The sequence below is a fragment of the Corvus kubaryi genome, unplaced genomic scaffold, assembly GCF_017639235.1.
Source record: "Corvus kubaryi isolate FWS band 111438036 unplaced genomic scaffold, C.kubaryi_AGA036_p1.0 37334, whole genome shotgun sequence".
In the NCBI taxonomy this organism is placed as follows: domain Eukaryota; kingdom Metazoa; phylum Chordata; class Aves; order Passeriformes; family Corvidae; genus Corvus; species Corvus kubaryi.
The window spans coordinates 887,430-906,768 of record NW_024581108.1 but is presented as its reverse complement, the minus strand read 5'-3'; the positions used below and the strand labels follow the sequence as shown (position 1 = coordinate 906,768).

Sequence of the window (19,339 nt, the reverse complement as noted above, 5' to 3'; positions counted from 1 at the left end):
ATTTATTGGTTGGAAAAGAGCAGGTTCAGGCCACTGCATGAAGGGGGCTGTATATGTTTGTCCCATCCCAGAGGAGGTGGGACAAGGGGTCCCTCAAGGGACAAGGAGAGACAGGCATTGCTTCAAAACCTTAATCTCTCCTTTGGTAGCTCAGGCTTTCAGTGTGGGACAGCCTCAAGCCTCCTGAGTTGCAAAGGGACCTGGCAAGGTGATGGTGACTTCCTACTGACTGCCCTGACCTCCACACAGTGTGTTCATAGGCTTCCTCTTTCCAAGCTGTTTGTTCCAGGTGTCTGCAGTATAAGTACACTGCAATGCTGAAACACAGTCAGGAAACAGAATGTTCCAAATACAAATGGGCTGCCCTACATCCCCAGAAGCACTGCAACCTCCTGAAAAATATCTGACCAAGTTTTAAGAATAGCACAAAGGTGACTCAACCTTCACCAAGGAAAATAATTCTTATTTGGAAAAATATACTTACTTTTCTTTTAAGTGGGATTGGTTCCCTAGTCCAGCTCACAGCTGACATGTGGGAATCTGTCACAGTCTAGGGGCTGGAACAGCCACCTGGGATGGCGGTGTGGAGGAGGGAGCCATACAGCCACAATACATAAGTAGCCTTATCCATAATGCAGATCTCCCTGCTTCATCCTGTCAGAGAGGTGTGCTCGACAGGGTGCCACAACAGCCAAAGGTAATCCTGGTTTCACTCGCCAAAGTGAGATTTCTTCTTACAAGACACCATAAAACCCATAAGAATTGTTGGGCACAGTGACATACACACTTGTCTTTCCACAGTACCATTCTCAACCACCCAACACAAACGTGCCAGAAATAGCAGTTCTGAAAAAAACTGGGTTAGTTTTTCAGGGTGAATGTTGATTATAAGTCTTTTAGATAAATTAATGGTGGGTTTGACTCAGAGTAGTCCTGTCCTACACAAAAAGAGTGAAGATCTCCAGAAGGCTGCATAAACACTACTCCTATTATTTTACCTGCATGTGATCAAATCCCTGTTGCAGCTCTGTAATCTATGAGTTGCTGTGAACACACCCTTGGTCCTCAGATCCTAGTGCAGCTAAGCAGGTGAATCTCAACAGCACTGAGCCTTTTAAAGCACTTTCAAAGCACTTCATATTGCTGTCAAAGCTTAGAGGAAACAGATTTGTGCCCAGAACTGTGTGATAAAGGTTGCATAAATAGCAGGGTTGGGTTTGTTTGTTTTGGGTTTTTTTTCCCAAAGTGGATGCTATATTTTTTATTTGTCAACAGCAGCATATTAATGCTTTCTTCTAAGAACAACTCACACTTCTAAGAACACAAGTGGTTCATGCTGCTTCTAAACCCATATTCTGAACAGGAATAGTATCAATTTACCCAGAAGCTGTGAACAATTCAAGCACTATTACACACCCCACATTGGCATTAACAAGAAGTCTGGGGCTTGCGTATGGGCACGATGACACCCATACTACCCATGGTATGACTGCTGAAATGTGAGCAAACCCACATCTCAACCTTAGTTTCCTTTTCCAAATGGCCATTTGACTCTTTCTGAAGTTGGAGCCAGCTACCCATTCTTTTTCTTGGTGGTAGGGACCCTGGAGAATCCAGACCTCTGGATAAATTGGAGTAAACTAAAGTAACAGTCTACACATCCATAATGCATGACAGTCATTGGCTTGAACAGCTTCTGGTCTAAAATAAGAATGCGCTTGTATTTATGTGGGTAAGCAAATAGTTCCTCTGTGTGACTTCCTCTTCCTTCCCACGAGATCAGGCAGTTCTGCGACAAGAGGTTTAGCAGAAATTAAAATGAGGGATCAGCTAGAGTGGCTTCTTGTTAAAATACCTGCAGCTGATCTCTGCCTAAGTAGCAGGTTTAAAATAAGGTATCAGATGGCTTATGATGAGTTGCTGCAAGATCCAAGGCGGATCTGTTCGTTGGAGCATCAGGGTATTTAAAGAGTTGGACTTGCTTTCATATTAGTAGGTAACCACCTGTCTCTGCAGATTTGAGCTGTACACACTACTTCTGAAACACATCCGCTGCACAGAAGAGAAAAATAAAAACATGTGCACTAGCTCCACATATCATATAGGTCACAAAGGGTCAATTTTGCCTTTAAATTACTGTGTTCTGCTTACAAAACACCTGGTATGCAATCTAATTTCCACACAGACAAGACATCAGGACTGCTGTAAGATTTCTCTTTATCTTAGAAAAGCCTCTCTAGTCATTCTTCTCCCTCACACTAATGCTTGGCATATGCTGTCAGGAATAGATGCGGTTAAAGCAAGTAATTTTTGTTTTATCTTTGACAACAGGTTTTTAAGAGTTCCTGAGAACCACGGGATGATGTCAACAGAAGAGGCACAGGCAGAGGGCACATGTGCAGTTCTGAAGGCAGTGAAGGACAGCTGCAGGTTGGATGGCAGCTGGTAAGCTTTACAACTGACTGCTGCCTGGGTTGTTCTGGCTGCAGCTTTGGTGGCTTATTCAGAGCAGCAGTGAATGCCCCTGTCTGGGTGTCAGGCTGGAAAACAGCAATATGAGAGTGGATGCACAAATTGTCTGACTTGCTGAGGTCTAGAACTCTTAGTCATAATCCTAAATACCACTCATGGGTCCAATTAGACTTAGCAGTTTTCAAAATTATTACTGTGAAAATACTTTCGTTTTGAGCTTACTGTGGAATTGACAAAAAAAAAAGTACTTTGGGTTGATGAGAAACTCAAATACTGCCCTTTTCTCACACACAAAAAAATTTCTATGTCAGGCCAAACAAAATGTTTTGGTTTGTTTGCAGGGCTATTTCCCTTCTTATTTTTTATTTGTCTATTTGCAATCAGTTTCAGGTAGATTTGGTTTCAGCTATCATTTACAAATGCAAACAAGAATAATGTTGTCACCAGCAGACTGGTCAGTCTTGCAAAATCACTCTGTGGCAAGGAAATGCAGAGCAAAGCAAGTCCTTGGGCAAAGACCCAGCCTTGGGAGGATAGGACTTCTGATGTCTCAGGAGAAACCCTTGCTTTGAACCACATTTCCAAAGCAGAGTTCACTGCTTGTAGGTCAGGATGACTCACACCCTTCAGGGCATATCCTGCACAATTCCCATGAGCTTTCATGGGTGCAGACACAGCAGCAATCTGTTATCATTTATACAATTGGAATTTAGCAATCTGGAATTCCATCTAAAGCAACAAAACACATCTGAGCCCTATGGGTAAATACATTAAAATTAATGTAACGGAAATTGGCCAGAGCTCTATCCCTATGGAGGGAATACACACTTCTTTCCCTCTAATCCTTCTAGCTCTGGTGCCAACGCTAAATTACATTATAAAGGGAGTGAGAGAAGCCACTCTTAGGTAGGAGAAGGAGCCTGAAGATCATGTCCCAAGCACAGTGACAGTCCCAGCAGGACCCTGATTTGGAGATCCACAAACAGTATGCTAACATAAATAGCAATATTTGGGAAGACTTCTGCATGCTTTGGCCGTGAAGATTTTATTTGGTTCTGGCTAGGGACGCTCAGTAGTGCTGAGGATGAAGGGAAGGAAGGGCAGGGTTCCTGATGAAACTGCAGCAGGGGCTGCTCTGTTTTTCTTGATAAGAAGCATGACAGCTGTGCCCACAACATCTGGTTTTTATTGAACCCTAGTGAGAGTTCCTTGCTGAGTCTCTTCCACCCCATATGTGGTGGTTTAATTGATGGAGCCTGAGAAGGTTTTAGGTCCAGCATGGAATGCCGCCTTTCACTGTGATATGTGACTCCAGATACAGTAAGGGCTGGGCTGCTCAGAGTCATCTTTTAAAAACATTTCTTTTCAATATTGAATTTTGAGTCTATTGCCCTCTGTTGGCTCAAGTGCAGGGTAAAGCTCCTTTTTGAGGTGAAAGCTAACAAAAATCTCCTCCTGGCTGAGTGGTGAGGCTTGTGGGTTTTGGGAAATGCAGAATCAAGTCTGCTGTAGCCTTGTGTGTGTGAATGTGCATAATTCCTATGCCCCTGTAGCTCTGTCTAAGAATGCAGGCACAGCTCTTACCAGGGAGGAAGGGCTCTGGAAACTGCCTGTCTTGGCCATTGAGGACTGCACATAAGAAGAATGTTATAAGGAATGACCAGAGGGGATAGTGGTTTGGAGAGCAGGGATAAAGAGGATGTTGCACATGCAGGAAACAGCACAAAAAGCAATACAGAAACCCCTCAGGGAGAACTGGGCAAGTGGGACATAAGTTAGCCCTCATGTCTTTCAGCTCTGGCATACAACTGCCAGAAACACTTTGGTAAAAAGTCTCTCAAGGATTTATTTTCAATTCCAAAGCAAAAGGAAGATGGCAACCCACACCATCAAAGCACCTTCTGCACACAACACTGCCAGAAAAAACATGCCTTTCCACTTCCTCTCAGCTGGATCCTTCCTACCTAAGGCATGAGACTGACCCATCTGCTCAGACCAAAGAGCTACTGCCCAGTTATCCTGTGTCTGACAGCCACTGGCAGCAGAGCCTAGGGAACAGCCTAAATCCATTAGGTAGGAAATATGCTTTGGCTGGTTCTTAGCACTTACATGCTACTCCTGCACAGAGCCAGACCAGGTATCACGGTATCCCGCAGCGGTAGGGAGGAGAAGAGAGATCCAACAGAGAGGAATTGTGCAGCAAGATTCCTTTATTTAATTATTTTACAGCTCTTTTATAGACTTTTTTCTTCATAGTCTAATTGGTCAAAGGATCAGCCACCCCTTGGGGTGATTGGCTAAAATCCTAAAACATCCATTGTCAAATATTTTCCTGCTGTACCATAAACAAGGCTTTGCAAGGTTGCAGGTGTTCGTAGTTTATAGAACTCTACTAATCTCTTCCGTGAGAGAGAAAAATATCTCACGGGACTGGAAAGAAGCAAGAGAAATTCTTGCTAGCAGCATATTTGCATCCACAACCAGGTATTTTCCTGAACTCTTAAAAGGCCCAGGCATGAAGTCCCCCAGTGTGGGAAAACCAGGGCACATGCTGGTGATGTGACATGAGAGTGGTGATGCAAGGAGGGTACAGCCTTCCTGTGGAGTGTGAACATCCTGACAAAAGAGAAACTCCACCCTGAGAAAGAAGAGAGCGCAATGGGTAAGAACAGAACTATAGAAAGAAGTGCTGTGGGCACACCATGGACGACAGAGAGCATTTAACCTTCTCAATCTGCATCTCTTTTTGCAGAGGCAGAGATGTAACGATCCAGACTTTCAGATCTGGAGCTCTGTGGATCCCTCCCTGCTGTTGGCTCGGATGGCAAACATCAGACTGGCATTTCCCTGATCTGATACAGCAGCACATTTCACAGCAGTGGTGGTGAACATCCTTTCAGTTAGAACAGTTAGAACAGTTAGAACTAAACTGGAAAATACATTGTTCTGTGAGCCGCAGAGCAATATGAGTTTCCTTCAGATCTGTCTTTCTGCTTCTATCTGAAATAAGCCCCATAGCTCCTCTCACTTGCCATCTATTAGGAAAGATCCACCCTGGACAAGAAATTGCCTGTACTGCAGCCAGTCTGGAGCTGCTCTGGCCAGCAGTTCCTCTGTGCTGTCTGTCTGTCTGGCGAGTGTGCACAGAGGGACTGACCCCTCACTGCTGCCAAAGAGCTGAACTCTGCTTAACTCTCCCTCAGCACAGTCCCTATGATGGGTCTCTCCCTCATCTACCTGGCAGCCAGAGCACACAAACCTCTAGAAATTTAATTAACTTCCAGACTCTGTGCACATCTTTCAGTGGTGATTGCACTTGGCCAACATGTCATGAAGTTATTAAGAGGGAGGGAGAATAGACCTTAGATAGATGAATGCAGGCATAGGTAAGGCAAGACAAAACTAATTTCCTCAGGAAGTCAAAGCAAAACGAGCTGAAAAGATAAAGAAAAGTTGACTGCAGGGAACAAATATGACAAGTGACCTTGAAAAACCTCTGGCACCTTTAGCTCCTGAGAAGGAACTGTCTGGCAGAAGCCTGTGAGTGTGTGTGTGAGAGAGTGTGTGTGTGTGTGTGTGTGTGTATGTGTGTGTGCATACCAGGGAGATGAGAGGGGGTCAGGAGCTGTAAGCAGCATTTTTTGTGGATCAGTAAAAGTATCAGGAGTATAATACCCCTTGCATTTCTGATACATTTCAGGATCTGTGACACTGCTGGCTTGATCAGCCTTCATCCTTAACCTGTCTCTGAGTTGTGTGCAGTTTCTCAATATCAGGAACTCGCCAGTTAAATCCTGTGCATGCCTAGGAACATTAATTTTTCCATTTCTGAAACACAAAGTGATAAACATCAAGGGGCAAGAAAACTAGATTAAACTCAGCTCTTGGACAGCATAAACACACAGGAAGATGGACTGCAGAGACTATAAATACACCTCTTCGTATGAAATACTGCTCTTACACAGAGGAGTGGCTCAAAATTTGCAGAAATCACCTCTGTTCAGAACTGAAGTGGAAACCTACATGACCAAGACTGGAAATTGTTTGCTTTGCACTGATACTTTCTAGATTAACTCTCAGACTAGAACAATTCAAAAGCCAAATGTATGTGTGTTGTCCTTTGGAACCAAAAAATGATCAAGACATGAAAGGTTTAAGATGGTTAAATGTTTCCTCCAGAGGCTGGGGATTAACAGTCTGGGCAAGTAGCAGAGGAGAGAAATAAAAAAAAAGAAGTAAAATAAAAGAAGGAACTCTTAAGTGACCTGACAAGGGAAACTTAAATCTTATTTTTAAGAGGTTAGGTTGTACTAAAGCTTGAAAAATTAAATCCACAGCTGTCTCCAGAGGACTATATCTCACTGAGAAAGCTTCAAGTAAGTTTATCATGTATCCAACACCTAGACATTGGACCTCAGGGACCACTAGGATAATATTTCCTCTGGATTAGCAAGAAAGCTAGCAAGTGACATTTGTATGAGACTAACTTTTAGTTTAAGGGGCTTTCTTATAAAATGATAAATGAAGAATAAGCACACTGGGAAAGAAAGTTCTTGCAGTTTGTAAATCTAACGCAACCCCACTATTTGTTTAAAAATGTACTGTTATCTCCTAAATTAGTTTTATTTGGTGACATCAGTAATTTGATGTTTTTACGTCTGTCATCCTCCCAGTGAGGATCAATGTGTTCCTTATGAGCAATATTTTTAATCTCATAATCCCCTTTATGACAAATGCTTTTAATTTCAGAGACCACGAACACTGGCACCGAGACAATATATATAAAAAAAAATCAAGAGCAAAACTACAGGAAACACAGGATGGATCTGGCACAATTACAGTGCTTTCCTTCTTCTGGGATTCTTCACTACTAGCCAATAAAGCCCAGGATATTTTGGAATGTTACTAATTAATTCACCTCACTATGCCTTGCCACGATAACTGATATACACCTGGGTTCCAGGGGAATATTAGGATACATATGAGATGGTTGGCTGGGTGAAGTAAGGACAACTTTAATATGCTAACTTTGAAATCTGAAATCCAGTAGCAAATTGAGTTTTGTACAAAATAAAACTCAGAAATCCACAGAAATGCCAATGTTGGAGTTTTGTAGCACAAAGAACTTTTTATTTATGTACTTCACTCTTTCTGTGTCTATATAAAATACACTGGTGTGAGGAACAGACCACGGGTCCCCACAGCAAAATGCTGCCAGTCTGTGGATGGGTTACAGTAATGTAGCATTGCCCTGTTTTGCCCACAAAGAACATCAGTGACAACTGTGTTTTCCAGTTCTATAGAAAATCCTCAGTTGCATACCTATGTGCACAGATGTACATGTAGGAGGTGGAATGAAGAAAAAGCATACAGAGCAAATAAGGGGAATTGCTTAAACAGCTTACAGATGGTAACTAAATTAGTTGAAAGCTGAAGGATTGTTTTCTCAACACACAGCTCAACAGCACTGTAAAACTTCCATTATTGTAACCCAGAAGCTCCTGAGAACCAGTAATTTCAAGAGCTGAACTCCTGGTCTCTCATATTTTCTTACCCATGGCCAGCCAGACCAGTACCTGTTTCTTCCTTCCCCCAGTGCTTTCCAGGCTCCTGGAAAGCACAGCTGGGAGAGTGAAGGAATATTCTTCACCCCATGTTATCTTCCACCTCTCTGTTGTCACCCCATACACCTTGTTTTGAACACCATCACCATCCTCCTCTGACAGTCTCTTCCAGGTGCCCCAAATGCTCTCCTGCCTTTCCTTCACCAAGCAGGGCAAAGGGGCAAGTCCACTAAATCAAACACAAGTTCAGCCTCTGCTTGGTTCCTTTATGATGTAAATAAAACAAATTAGCATCAGGGCAGACCCTGTGAAAGGATTTACTGTACACTCATCCACATTCTTTTTCTTAAACTCCTGATACAAAGACTGGTAAGAATGAGGAAGCATCAACTCATAAATCCTATGGTAAGTCATTCCATTTGTTAAGTGCTATCCCACTAAAATTTTATGCTTTATTTCAGGTCTGAATTCATCTAGCTTGAATGCCTCTCCTTGTACTTCCACTCTGCTACACTCCTTATGTGCTTAGGCTAAAATTAGGTGGAAACAAATACAAAAATACTATCTGTAAAAGTAGAAGGATTTTCCCTGATATGAAGAACAATGCTGGTGTTGTCCATGATAGCTAAAAAACTTAACAAAAAGATTTTGGCTGTGAAGTGTTGTGCAAAATCTTCACTTCTTAAAGGAAATAGCCATGGTCTGAGGTATTTAGAATAAATATTGAAAAATTGATATTTCCCTATTGAATCCATTTGAAATGAGTTAAGTCAAATGTCACCAGAGCAACATCACTTCAGCTGAGGTACTCATTCCTTGTTCTCCCTTTGCTTTTTTTTTGACAAAAACTGAAAAAAAGGCAATTATTGTTGTGCAAAGTAGAAACAATTTGATGACCACATGCAGAATCTTTTTCTTTTGAAGGGGAGGAATTCCTGATTTCTGATGAAATATAGACTTGTTCAAGTGTAAAAGAGACCCCTCCTTGAAAACACTTTAGCTAGTGCTTAACTTTATTACTGTGGCAAAATTAAGCATGTGCCTGAGTGGTTGCAGAGTCAGAACCATAAAATGTCACAGCCTTTATAGCTGTGAGTCTGCTTTCTGCCTGCTGCATCTAATAAACATTAAGAGGTGAAATTCTGTCCCCACTGGGGTCAGTGGTAAACTCTCATTGATTTCAGCAGAACCAGAATTTTGCACAAGAAATCCCCGTCATTGTCATTAGGGGTCATGAGATGACATGAACAGAGAAAGGCCATCTGTTCATTCTTTTATGGACACTTCCATATTTAATCTTTTTGGGCTGTTTGTCAGAAAATTAGGAGAAATGGAATATGCAAACCCTAGAGAAACAAATACTGAACATACACATCCAGAACATACTGACAGGTAGGTGTGGCACTTGGCAATGTGCTTTAGTCATGGCTTTGGCAGTGTTAGGTTTATTCTAGGACTCAGTCTTAAAAGTCTTTCCAACCTCCATGATTCTAAGATGCTGTGAAAATATACAACATGCTCTTTCTCTCAGCAAAATTCCTTCTTAAAGGACTGGTCTCAAGGCAGGCACTAGAAGTCCATGTAGATGGTTACTTTACTACAACTCCAGCTCCAGAAGGAGCTACAAGGCCATCAAAGAAGAGCAATTCCATGGAAGGCAGCAATTATGATTTCAATAGGCCAAAGGAGAAAACAGCACACTCTGCTCTACAGTGAATAGTCAAAAGAAAGCTCTTTGAAGAGGTCTGTTTCTTTTCACATCTTTGGATGTTTCTTTTTACATCTGAAACAAGGAAAACCTACAGGTTATTTTCTTCCCTGGTTTGAATGAGTTGCAAATTGATACATTTACTCAGTGTTGGATTAAATATATTATAAAATAAAAATCAGCTCTTAATGGAGAATCTTGTTTTCATTTTCGTAAAGTCTCATGTTCAAGAATAACAAAAGCAGCCAGAATTTGCCAGCATGATCATGTGCCACTGAAAATGCCCTTCTCTTGCACAGATGTCCCTATCACTGCTGATCAAAAAGGCATTCAAGAATCACCTTGATCTGTGCTCCAAGATTAATTCCATCCAGAAGAGCTAAGCCAGACCTTCCCTCTGCATATCAGATTTTGCTTTGCCTTGTCTCACTTCCTCCTCCCAGCAAAAATTTTTAAGCCCAGGGTTTATTACCTCCATTCCTCAATCACTTACTGTGTGACAGCACATCAGAACAACAGCATCTCCATCTCCCACTGAGCTGCACAGTCTAATCACCTAACATGTTTCCCTGGAAGTCATCCTCTCAGAGTGCTCTACTTTATTTTAACTAATAAAGAATCTTAAGTAGTTTTATGCACAGTTCATTTTACAAGGTCTAGGAAAATATCCCGTATTCATGATTTTTCCCTACAAAACCACTGAATTATTTTTTTTCCAGAGAGCAAAATGCAATATTCAATGGATAGATTACAAATCTCAGGGTTGCTTTGGTTTCTCAACTCCACAAAACATGAGATTAGTCCATTACATTTTAACAATTCCATTGCTACAGAAAAACAGTATTGGTTATTTTGTTTGACTTTTTTTTCGCGGTGATGTGAAAGAAACCAGTCCCAATGCATTTTCAACATGCAGCCATGTCATATACTAAGGGCTCATTGAAGACAAGGGAAACATCTTTTTTGACTTAAAAATCACTGCTAGTATCAGTACTTTTCAGTCATAAGAGAACAAACAGGAAGAAATAAAATCAGGTTTACCATGAGGCAGTGTGGTGGGTGCTGCTACAATGTCACTGAGTGTATTCTGTCCATCTGGTTAATAACATCTGTTTGCACCTTGACCAAAAAATAAAAATCTGGGGGTTTTTTGCATAAAAATATTGTTAATTACTTCATCTGTGCTTATTCTACCATATACTTATATATATATATATGTACACGTACATACATCTACCATATGAGAACACTCCACAGTTCTGTTTTTCCTCGTTTTTTACCCACCTGCTTCGCTCCTCCTCCCCAACTTCTCTTCATGCAGCTTCCTCCACCATTCTCCTCCTGTTCTGATTTTCTCTGCAACTCCCATGCTCTTTCACACCCTTCCTCCCTCACTGCAAAAAATCTCTTCTTCAACCTGACTCCAGAACAATATTTCTTACAACTGTTCTAAGAAAAAAACCAAACTACTCCAAAATCCCCCAAACAAAAGAAAAAAGTAGAAACCAAAGATCTTGTACATTCCAGCTTCTGCTTGCAACTTCATCACCCTTCTGCCCCAAATACCATACTCTCTTTTCTCCTCCTCACATGCACTTCTACCATGCAGGTGAGGGGATCTCCAGAGTCTCGTCCCATAAACCTCATCACACTATAAGGAAAGGGATGTAAGGAAATGGTGCACTACAACATCAGAAGTTCAGGGCCAGGCTGTAGAACAAAACCTCAGGCAGCATGTGCTCTACAATTTAATTTTAAAGGGTTCTTCCACACAATACATGGGTTTTGGTATTTATGCCATGTGGTTTTCTAAACCCAGCATCGACTAGTTGTCACTGACCAGCAGAATTATCTGATCTTGGCAGTTCTGGTGGCTCATTCCCTACAAAGCTGAAGTATTTCATTTGGACTCTGTCAGGCTGAGACAGCCTCTGCTGTCCCTTCAGATCCTGTCAAACAGCCAATTTTAGCCGAAACATGATGGCACATTTAACTAGAATAAATGTTTCTTCACTTGTATTTTTCAGGTCTCACATTCTTTAGTATCATTCTCATCTTGTAATCTTTGACCTACTTTGCATAGGTGTCTAAAACTATTCTCCATTCATAGGCATATGTTACCAGATAAACGAGATAAATTCATAGTGAAATAAATGGAGATTGTCAGGTACTAAGTGCTCAGTAAATATCAGACTATTATATGGATTCAGAGTTTAATGTTTGGCTTATGCTTATCTGGAGAGCTGCTGATATCACTGGAGAATTATCATTCTGATTAGGTAGCTATATTTTTTTCTTTATGACAGTATTACTGTGATAAAAATAGAATAAACATAGTAACAAAGGCGTTGTGTTCTAGCAATGTTTTGTAAATTCATTGCACTAAGGTAGCACTTCATATTTCTCAGGGTACTTTCTTTTTGTATTTTCTGTTAAAACAAAGGCAGGGCACTGTGTGGATACCACAGAATATTTTATTCTGCTTGGTTACAGATTATGAAAGTATAAAAATTCTTAGTCTTTAATAGGATCAGTAGACATTAAGTATTTATGCTTAGCATTCTGCCACAATAAAAGCAAAAGCTTTGTTGTCTATTATTTATTTCTGTATTACCCCTATGACTCTGGGTAGAGAGAATTTTTGGTTGTATGTTATGGGGCAGCAAAGAGCACTCCAGAAAACTACAGCCCATTAAGATCCTTTCTGATACCTCCTGGATATGATGCTGTTTGCTTGTTCTTTAGAGAGGCTTGGAAACAAGATAAAGGGACAGAGGATTCAGGTGCTGGCTGTACAGTGTAACTTTTCCAATATGCTTTTGGACTTGCAGCTATTTTGCCTGAGTCTGGAGCTACAGCAGTATCATCTCTGTGCTCTCTGTGCGTCAGTGTCTGGGCAGCAGTGCTGCTGACCCAGAAGGAAGATTATGTTTCAAAACACCAAGGCTGCCTTAAGGCTGGGCTTAGCCAAGAGCTGCTGCTGAGGACCAGTGACCAGTTCAGACGGCCATAATGGGGCAGGACACCACAACAGCCCTTCTTCAGTCCTCCTCTAAATACTGCACACAGAGTCTTGAGCATCTCTTATGAGGAGAGACTGTGGGAGCTGGGGCAGTTTCGTCTGGAGAAGAGAGGGGATCTCATCAATTTGTATAAATGTCTCAAAGGCAGGTGCCAAGAGGATGATGCCAGACTGTTTTCAGTGGTGTCCAGTAACAGAATGAGGAACAATGGCCATGAACAGAAACACAAGAAGTTCCACCTCAGCATGAGGAAGAAGTTCTTTGCACTTCTTTTGCAAAGGGTGATGGCGGAATCTGTCCAGGAAGGTGGTGGAGTCTCTCTCTCTCTGGAGACATTCCAAACCCACCTGCATGCATCCCTGTATCACCTCTCCAGGTGACCCTGCCTTGGCAGAGGGGTTGGCCAGGATCATCTCCAGAGGTCCCTTCCAACTCCAGCTATGCTGTGATCCTGTGAACACGAAGTGCCCTCACTCTTGCTGCTCACAGGTCCTGAAGTACCTCTCGCCTAAAACAACTTCCTGATTAATTGAAAGCCCATTTCATGATTTGTCAGGAGATGGCAGTGATGTATATCAATTTCAAAACAATAAGCATTAAATAAATACAGAATACTAAGTAAAGGGTACCAACCCACCGACCTCTACTATAGCTTGAGTTCGGGTCAATTCTTACTCTCGGTCAAGTCTCTACCAGCTTGAACCATAGCTGGTCATATTGACGCCCAGAAACGCAACGTCTCAAGTTTAGAAACTTAACTCTTATGTGCACATTTAGAGGGAAAACCCAGCTTCTTCCGTTCATCTCCTGATCCTTTGTAAGCAAACAGCCCGTGAGGAGCCAGGACCCGGCGGGGCAGCGCCTCCCCCGCGCCTGCAGGGGGCGCTAACGGGGAGGGAAAGGCGGGGCGGGCAGCGGGAGCGGCGCGCGTGCGCGGGGGCTGGCGGCGCGTGCTCAGAGCGCGCGTGCGGGGCGGGGCGGGGCTCGCGCTCTCCCTGGTAACGAGCACCGCGCGCGGGGCCGCGCCCTGCCTGGGCCGCCCCCCCATCCCCTCACAGCCCCTCACCGCCGCCATGCAGAGCGAGGACGCCCGGTACCTCAAGAGGTAACCGGAGAGGATGGGCACGAGGCGCGGCAGTTCGTGCTGGGGATGAACGGGGTGGGGGGAGACCGTGGCGGTTGAGGCGCGGCAGCTTGTCCTGAGGGATGGAATGTGTCAGGTTGTGGGGCGGGAGACACAGGTGTTGCGGGGTGTTGCAGAGGGGTGGATGGACGGTTGTGGTTCGGGGAATATAGGGGAGCTGAAGGTGTGGTGGGCGGTGAGTGGGTAGTGGTGGGTTGGGGGACAAGAAGGGGCTGTAGAGAGGGGGTGGAGGGAGGGGCTGACGTGTCGCTGGTTGTAGTGAGGACTGGCTTGGGGATGGATGGGAGATATTAGGTGGGGAGGTGACAATGGAGAGTATTTTGAGAGGGGAGATGATGAAGTGGGTGGAGGTATCGGGAGTGAAGAATGGCTGTTTTGGAAGCTTTCTGGAGATTGTGGTGTGGTGGGTAAGATGGGTGAGGGGTTTGGGAATGGGAGACAGATTTGTTTAGGCGGTCCCCCCTCCGCCTGCTCCAGTCTGTTGGGTAGAAGGCTTGAATGAGGACAGGGAGGGTGAAGGATCAGTGAAGGTTACAAAGGCAGGGTAGGCAGAGAGATGGGGTAGGTACTGCTGGGGGAAAGGTGGTAGTTTGGAGGAGTGCTCTGGTCTGGGGATGGCTGTGGTGGCATTTTTTGGTGTGCTAGGGATGAGGCACTGAAGTGACAGCAAGTTGAGAGAACAGATGCTCTTAGGAGATGAGTGAGGAGGGTCATTGTGTGTTAGGTGTTGGGATGGGGCAGGTGGCTGATTTGGGGGTCAGGGATGGGATAAGAGACAGTAAGGCCAGGTTCAGAGAGCAGCTGGGAGACATGGACTGATTCGGAGGAGAGCTTGAGAGTATGTCATGGCAGATTGGGTGGGACAAGTGACATGAATGGAAGAGGTAGGTGTGGTATATAAAGTGTATGGTCTGGGTTTGATGTTGCAGATGTGATGAATGAATGGTGCCTTTTATCTATTTGGCAGTGAGACCAGTCAGCGTAAAGAATAGGGTCTGAGTTGGCAACTATAGGATCTCTGTCAGTTGTTTCAGAGGAAAAGTGACTCAATTCCAAAAGATGCCAGGTCATCTAGGCCTCTGTTCAGATGTGATGTGTGAGCAGTGTCACTTGCTCCTATCATGCAGGTGATTTTATCCATCATGTCTTGAATCGTACGGAGTTCCTGGTCTTCTCTTGTTTTTTACTTCCTTTCCAGTTACTAGCATTTGCAGAATTTCATGTTTAAATTCTCTAGGTTTTGCTTTTTCTCCCCTTATATGCCACATATTAAGACCCATAGTTGGAAACAGCGCAGGGGAAAAAACCCCTCCTGATAATCTTTGAACATTAGTTCTGTCATGACAGTGCTATGATGGGTAAAAAGTAAATGGCCACCCTTAGTTAAATCAATAGCTATATCTTTGGAGTAGTGTCTGGTTTTTAGCCTTGCATGTTCAGTTTGTTCTGTCTTACATGATTTTGGAGGAATCTTTCCTTTGTAGTCATCCCTGCAACAAGTGTAGTTTTCTTTCTTTTTTTGGGAGCACAAACCCAAAACTACCTGCTGTGCTGTTTAATGTGACCAGGCTGGTGTGCAAGTCTGGTACTCCTCTGCTCCCTGTTTCCCTCTTGTCATCCTCCATGGGCACTCCCCCTCCCACCAAGTCTGACTTGCTGGGATTTGTTATTGGATTTTCAGCTTTACCCACGTGCGCCATTTGTCCCACTTTTCATTAGGATAGTTTGCTTTTGCTTTTTCCCTCTAAAGGAATTAGTTAATAAAGAATATTAACACTCCAGCCTTGGTTATGTGAGCTCAGCTTGTCCAGCTTTTGTCTGTAGAAAAGACCTTCCTCTTTTAAACCTTGAAGTGAACTGCGTTCTTGTTGACAAAGCAAGCAGTGAAGTGAAAGGACAGGCTGATGTGCATGAGAGCTCCCCAGTGCATTGCTGCTTCTACTTGTTATAATGTTTGTAGTTTGAAATGTTTTATGAAGTGATTTACAGACTCAAGATGTGTAGAAAATTGGTAAAAAAGATGTTTGTAGATTTGGGGGAGAGGACGGTTTTTTTCTGTAAATAAAGATGTACCTTGTGATGCTGACAATCTGAATGCAGTGTTTTCCAAATGAAAAGCAACTTCAGTGGCTGGGGAGTACATTTTAGTGTAGGTCTTCAAGTATTTCACAAGTTAGGATTTTCAGAGAGGGAACTTGGCTGTGTATTGATTTGTGACTTCATTAGCTCAGAAATAGCTCAGGCAGAGAGGGTGTTTGTCAGTGTGAGAGGGTAGAAAATCTCTGCAGCTGCAAGTTGGTCAGTTTACACATCTGTCCCTCTTAAGGAAAAATTAAATGTGGGAAGTCCTAAAACAGTTTAAGCAGTCTTAAGCTAAGACTCTCCTGGTTGCTAAGCTCATCTGTGGTTTGCTGTTGCCAAAAGGAGGAGGTTTCACCCCTTCTTCTTCCTGATAATAAATGGGAGGTGTTGTTCCTTTTCTATAGATGACTTCAGTTCTGTGACACATTGAAAAGCTTCCTCTCTCCAAAATATGGAGAGTTTTCTGTTGGATTGCTGCAATTGACTGTGACAGGGATTGATGAGCCCTCATGTTGAACTCCAAGGTGACTGCCAGGAGCAGGGAAACATGGGAAGATCTAGTCCTTTTGGCAATGATGAGCTGTTAGTTCATCTTTATTCTTGTAAAACTTTACCAAACCCCTGTTGTCTACCCATCCTTTTCTTTATATCTGTAAATATTACTAAGCTGTCACTAACCAGAGCTTTGACTGTCAGGAGCCTGAGTCAGGAGCAGTTGGCATCTCCTGGTAGATCTTAATATGGGAGAAATATATTTGGAGGTGGGGAGTGAGAGCTGGATTTTTTTGAAATAGATTTGCCATAAGCTTTCTCTCCTGCAAGACTGGACCTTGTGAGAACAGAGAACATACTGTAATGAAACATCTGCATCAAGGTACTGTTAAAGGGGAGCAAACCCAAATATCTTCAAAAAACTCTTAAGTCATAAATGGAGTTTTGCTATACTCTCATGGAAAATGTTGCTCTCTAGCAGGGAGATATATTTGTTTGCTTTGTAGCTTTATGTCCTTGCAAGGCTGGTAGCTGGAACTGGACTCTTCATTTCCCGCAGCAGACTTCTCTGTGGTTTGTGGAGTTTTTTGGCTGTATCTCAAGACAAAGGTATTTTTTGCAGTTGTATTCTGCAGAAGGGAAAGTGGGCACCAGAGTAGCTGGGTAGATGGAGACAAATCTCAAACATTTTCTGCTGAGAGTGGTTACACCACAGGCTGCATCTGGATTTGCTGACATTTTCAGCTCTATGAGGTTGAAGTTGTTTTCTCTGACCCACTTGACCCAATGCCAAGGCTACCTGCTGATATGACTACTGGTGAAGCCACTTGTAATTCTCCTTATGGACATGATCTGTCTAAAAAAACTGAACGTCCAACAAAAAAACACAACCCACATCCCAAAAGCTAAATCCACATTTTGGAGGTGTTTTTAATCTGCAGTGCTTTAGCAGCCTGGTTTATGGCATGACTGTACCTATTTGATTGGCAGTACCAAGTGGAAAAGGGACAAAAGTCATCTTCACCAATAAATAAAAAATATGTCACTGTATTCTCTGGATGTGGTTCTGCCACTGCTTGAAAACAGAAATGAGGTGTATCTTTATGCATCTGAGCCTTTCCTCAGGAGCCTTGTGGACACAGAATTCTTGGCACAAAGGAGGGGAGAGCAGGACAGGCCCTTATGGCACTGACATGCCCCAGAGTATTTCCCTGGAGAATACTTTTCCCAAGTATCTGTAGCTGTAGAAAAGCAGGTAGACATGATTTATATCTTTTGATGGCAGCTGTTGATTTTTGTAATCCCTCAAGCCTGGCAGCAGGCACAGTGAGGTGAAGAACAGTAGCAAAGAGGCTTGTGCTTCAAGAGAATAGTTAAATTGAAATACAAATTATTTGTAATTCAGTCTCGTAGAATTTTAACTACTAAGAACTAGCCAAGAGAGTGACAAAAAAATCTGTTTTTAAATGACTCCACTAATTAAGGCCATTAAACAAAGATTTGTCAATACTGACAAGGTTATGGGGAATCAAATGGGAAATTCACCTCCTTGGTGAAATGCATCTTTTTGCTCATTGTGGCAATTTGGAACAGGATAACTTTGATTTCTTTCCTTACCTGATTTTTGTGACTCAGGCTTGACCAGTGGCTTGGATGTTTCTGTACAACGCATAGTAGTCAAGAATATGCCACTGGCACCAGGCTTTGGTACAGTTGTGTGGGATGGAATATGGTATGGAAGGAGAGCAGTACTTGGGTTTAGGGTCTGAATAGAACAGGAGGCAGGTAACTGATTTCTGCGCTGGTATGTTTTCTGAGCTTTTCATTTAATCTTTTTTTTTTTTTTTTTTTCTCTTTATGACAGGAAGGTGAAAGGAGGTAACATAGATGTGCATCCATCTGAGAAAGCCCTCATTGTCCATTATGAAGTGGAAGCAACAATTCTGGGAGAGCTGGGAGACCCCATGCTGGGGGAACGCAAGGAATGTCAGAAAATGTAAGGTCATAGCAAGATCTGATAGTTTATTTCGATCTTCATAGTCGTAGATTCAATAACTCAACATATCACCTTGCCTCTAAGAAATTGTAGGTTATAATCTTCATGCAGCTTAGTGCTGGGCTAGCAGAGGGTTTCAAAGCCAGGAAATAACACGTACCTAGGAAGGTTAACATGTGAAACACGTGCTGTAAATTGCTTTTCAGCCATGTCCTTTAAGGTGTTTTGTAAAGAAAAGTGATTACTCCTGTTTTACATGATGGGTACTTGAAGCAGAGAAAAGTAAAGTGATTGTTTCCTGTGCAAATGGTAGTTCGTGTTGGAGCAAGAAATATCATTACAAGAACCTCCTTGACAGCCTTATGCTCCAGCTGTTGGCTCTCCTGTTGTTTTGATCTGCCCCTGCCCAGTCAGTGAATTCACTACAGTATCTGCATTTTACTTTTGCCTGATAATTTCTTTCAAGACCATTAAAATATTCCCCACTGGAAAAGCCCAGAGAACTATCAAAACTTCAGTTTTCAAGCTGCAAGGTTGGACCTATTCTAGAGGGTTTTATCTCTAAAATGATTTCTTTTTGAAAATTTTAGCTGAAGTGGCTACCTGTGTGAGTGCATATAAGAAGAATAATTGGGGGGGAAAAGAAGAGAATCCTTAAATTGTCTCAAATTTCTGAAGATATCAGAAGTGTTCTTCTGTCATCAGATGCAAGCATAACTTGCATCTGCAGGGTGGTGGAAATCCTTTTTCCACCCTGTTGTTAATACCTACAGAGATTTCTTACTGCTCACTGCTTGTGGACCTGGCTGCAGATCTGCCAGAGCTGTGGGAGGCTCCTGGCACTCCAGAAGAACCTTA

General features: G+C 42.8%; 1 protein-coding gene across 2 annotated transcripts in view; it reads left to right on the top strand.

Annotated features, from left to right (window-relative positions):
* The first annotated feature begins 13,721 nt into the window (after positions 1–13,721).
* Positions 13,722–19,339, top strand: part of KIFAP3 (kinesin associated protein 3) — a 66,677-nt gene continuing 61,059 nt past the window's right edge. For both annotated transcript variants that reach the window (XM_042029742.1, XM_042029741.1), the window contains exons 1-2: positions 13,722–13,872; positions 18,350–18,481. In XM_042029742.1, coding sequence (XP_041885676.1) covers positions 13,841–13,872; positions 18,350–18,481 — 164 coding nt within the window. In that variant the 5' untranslated portion in view covers positions 13,722–13,840. The remainder of the gene's footprint in view (positions 13,873–18,349; positions 18,482–19,339) is intronic.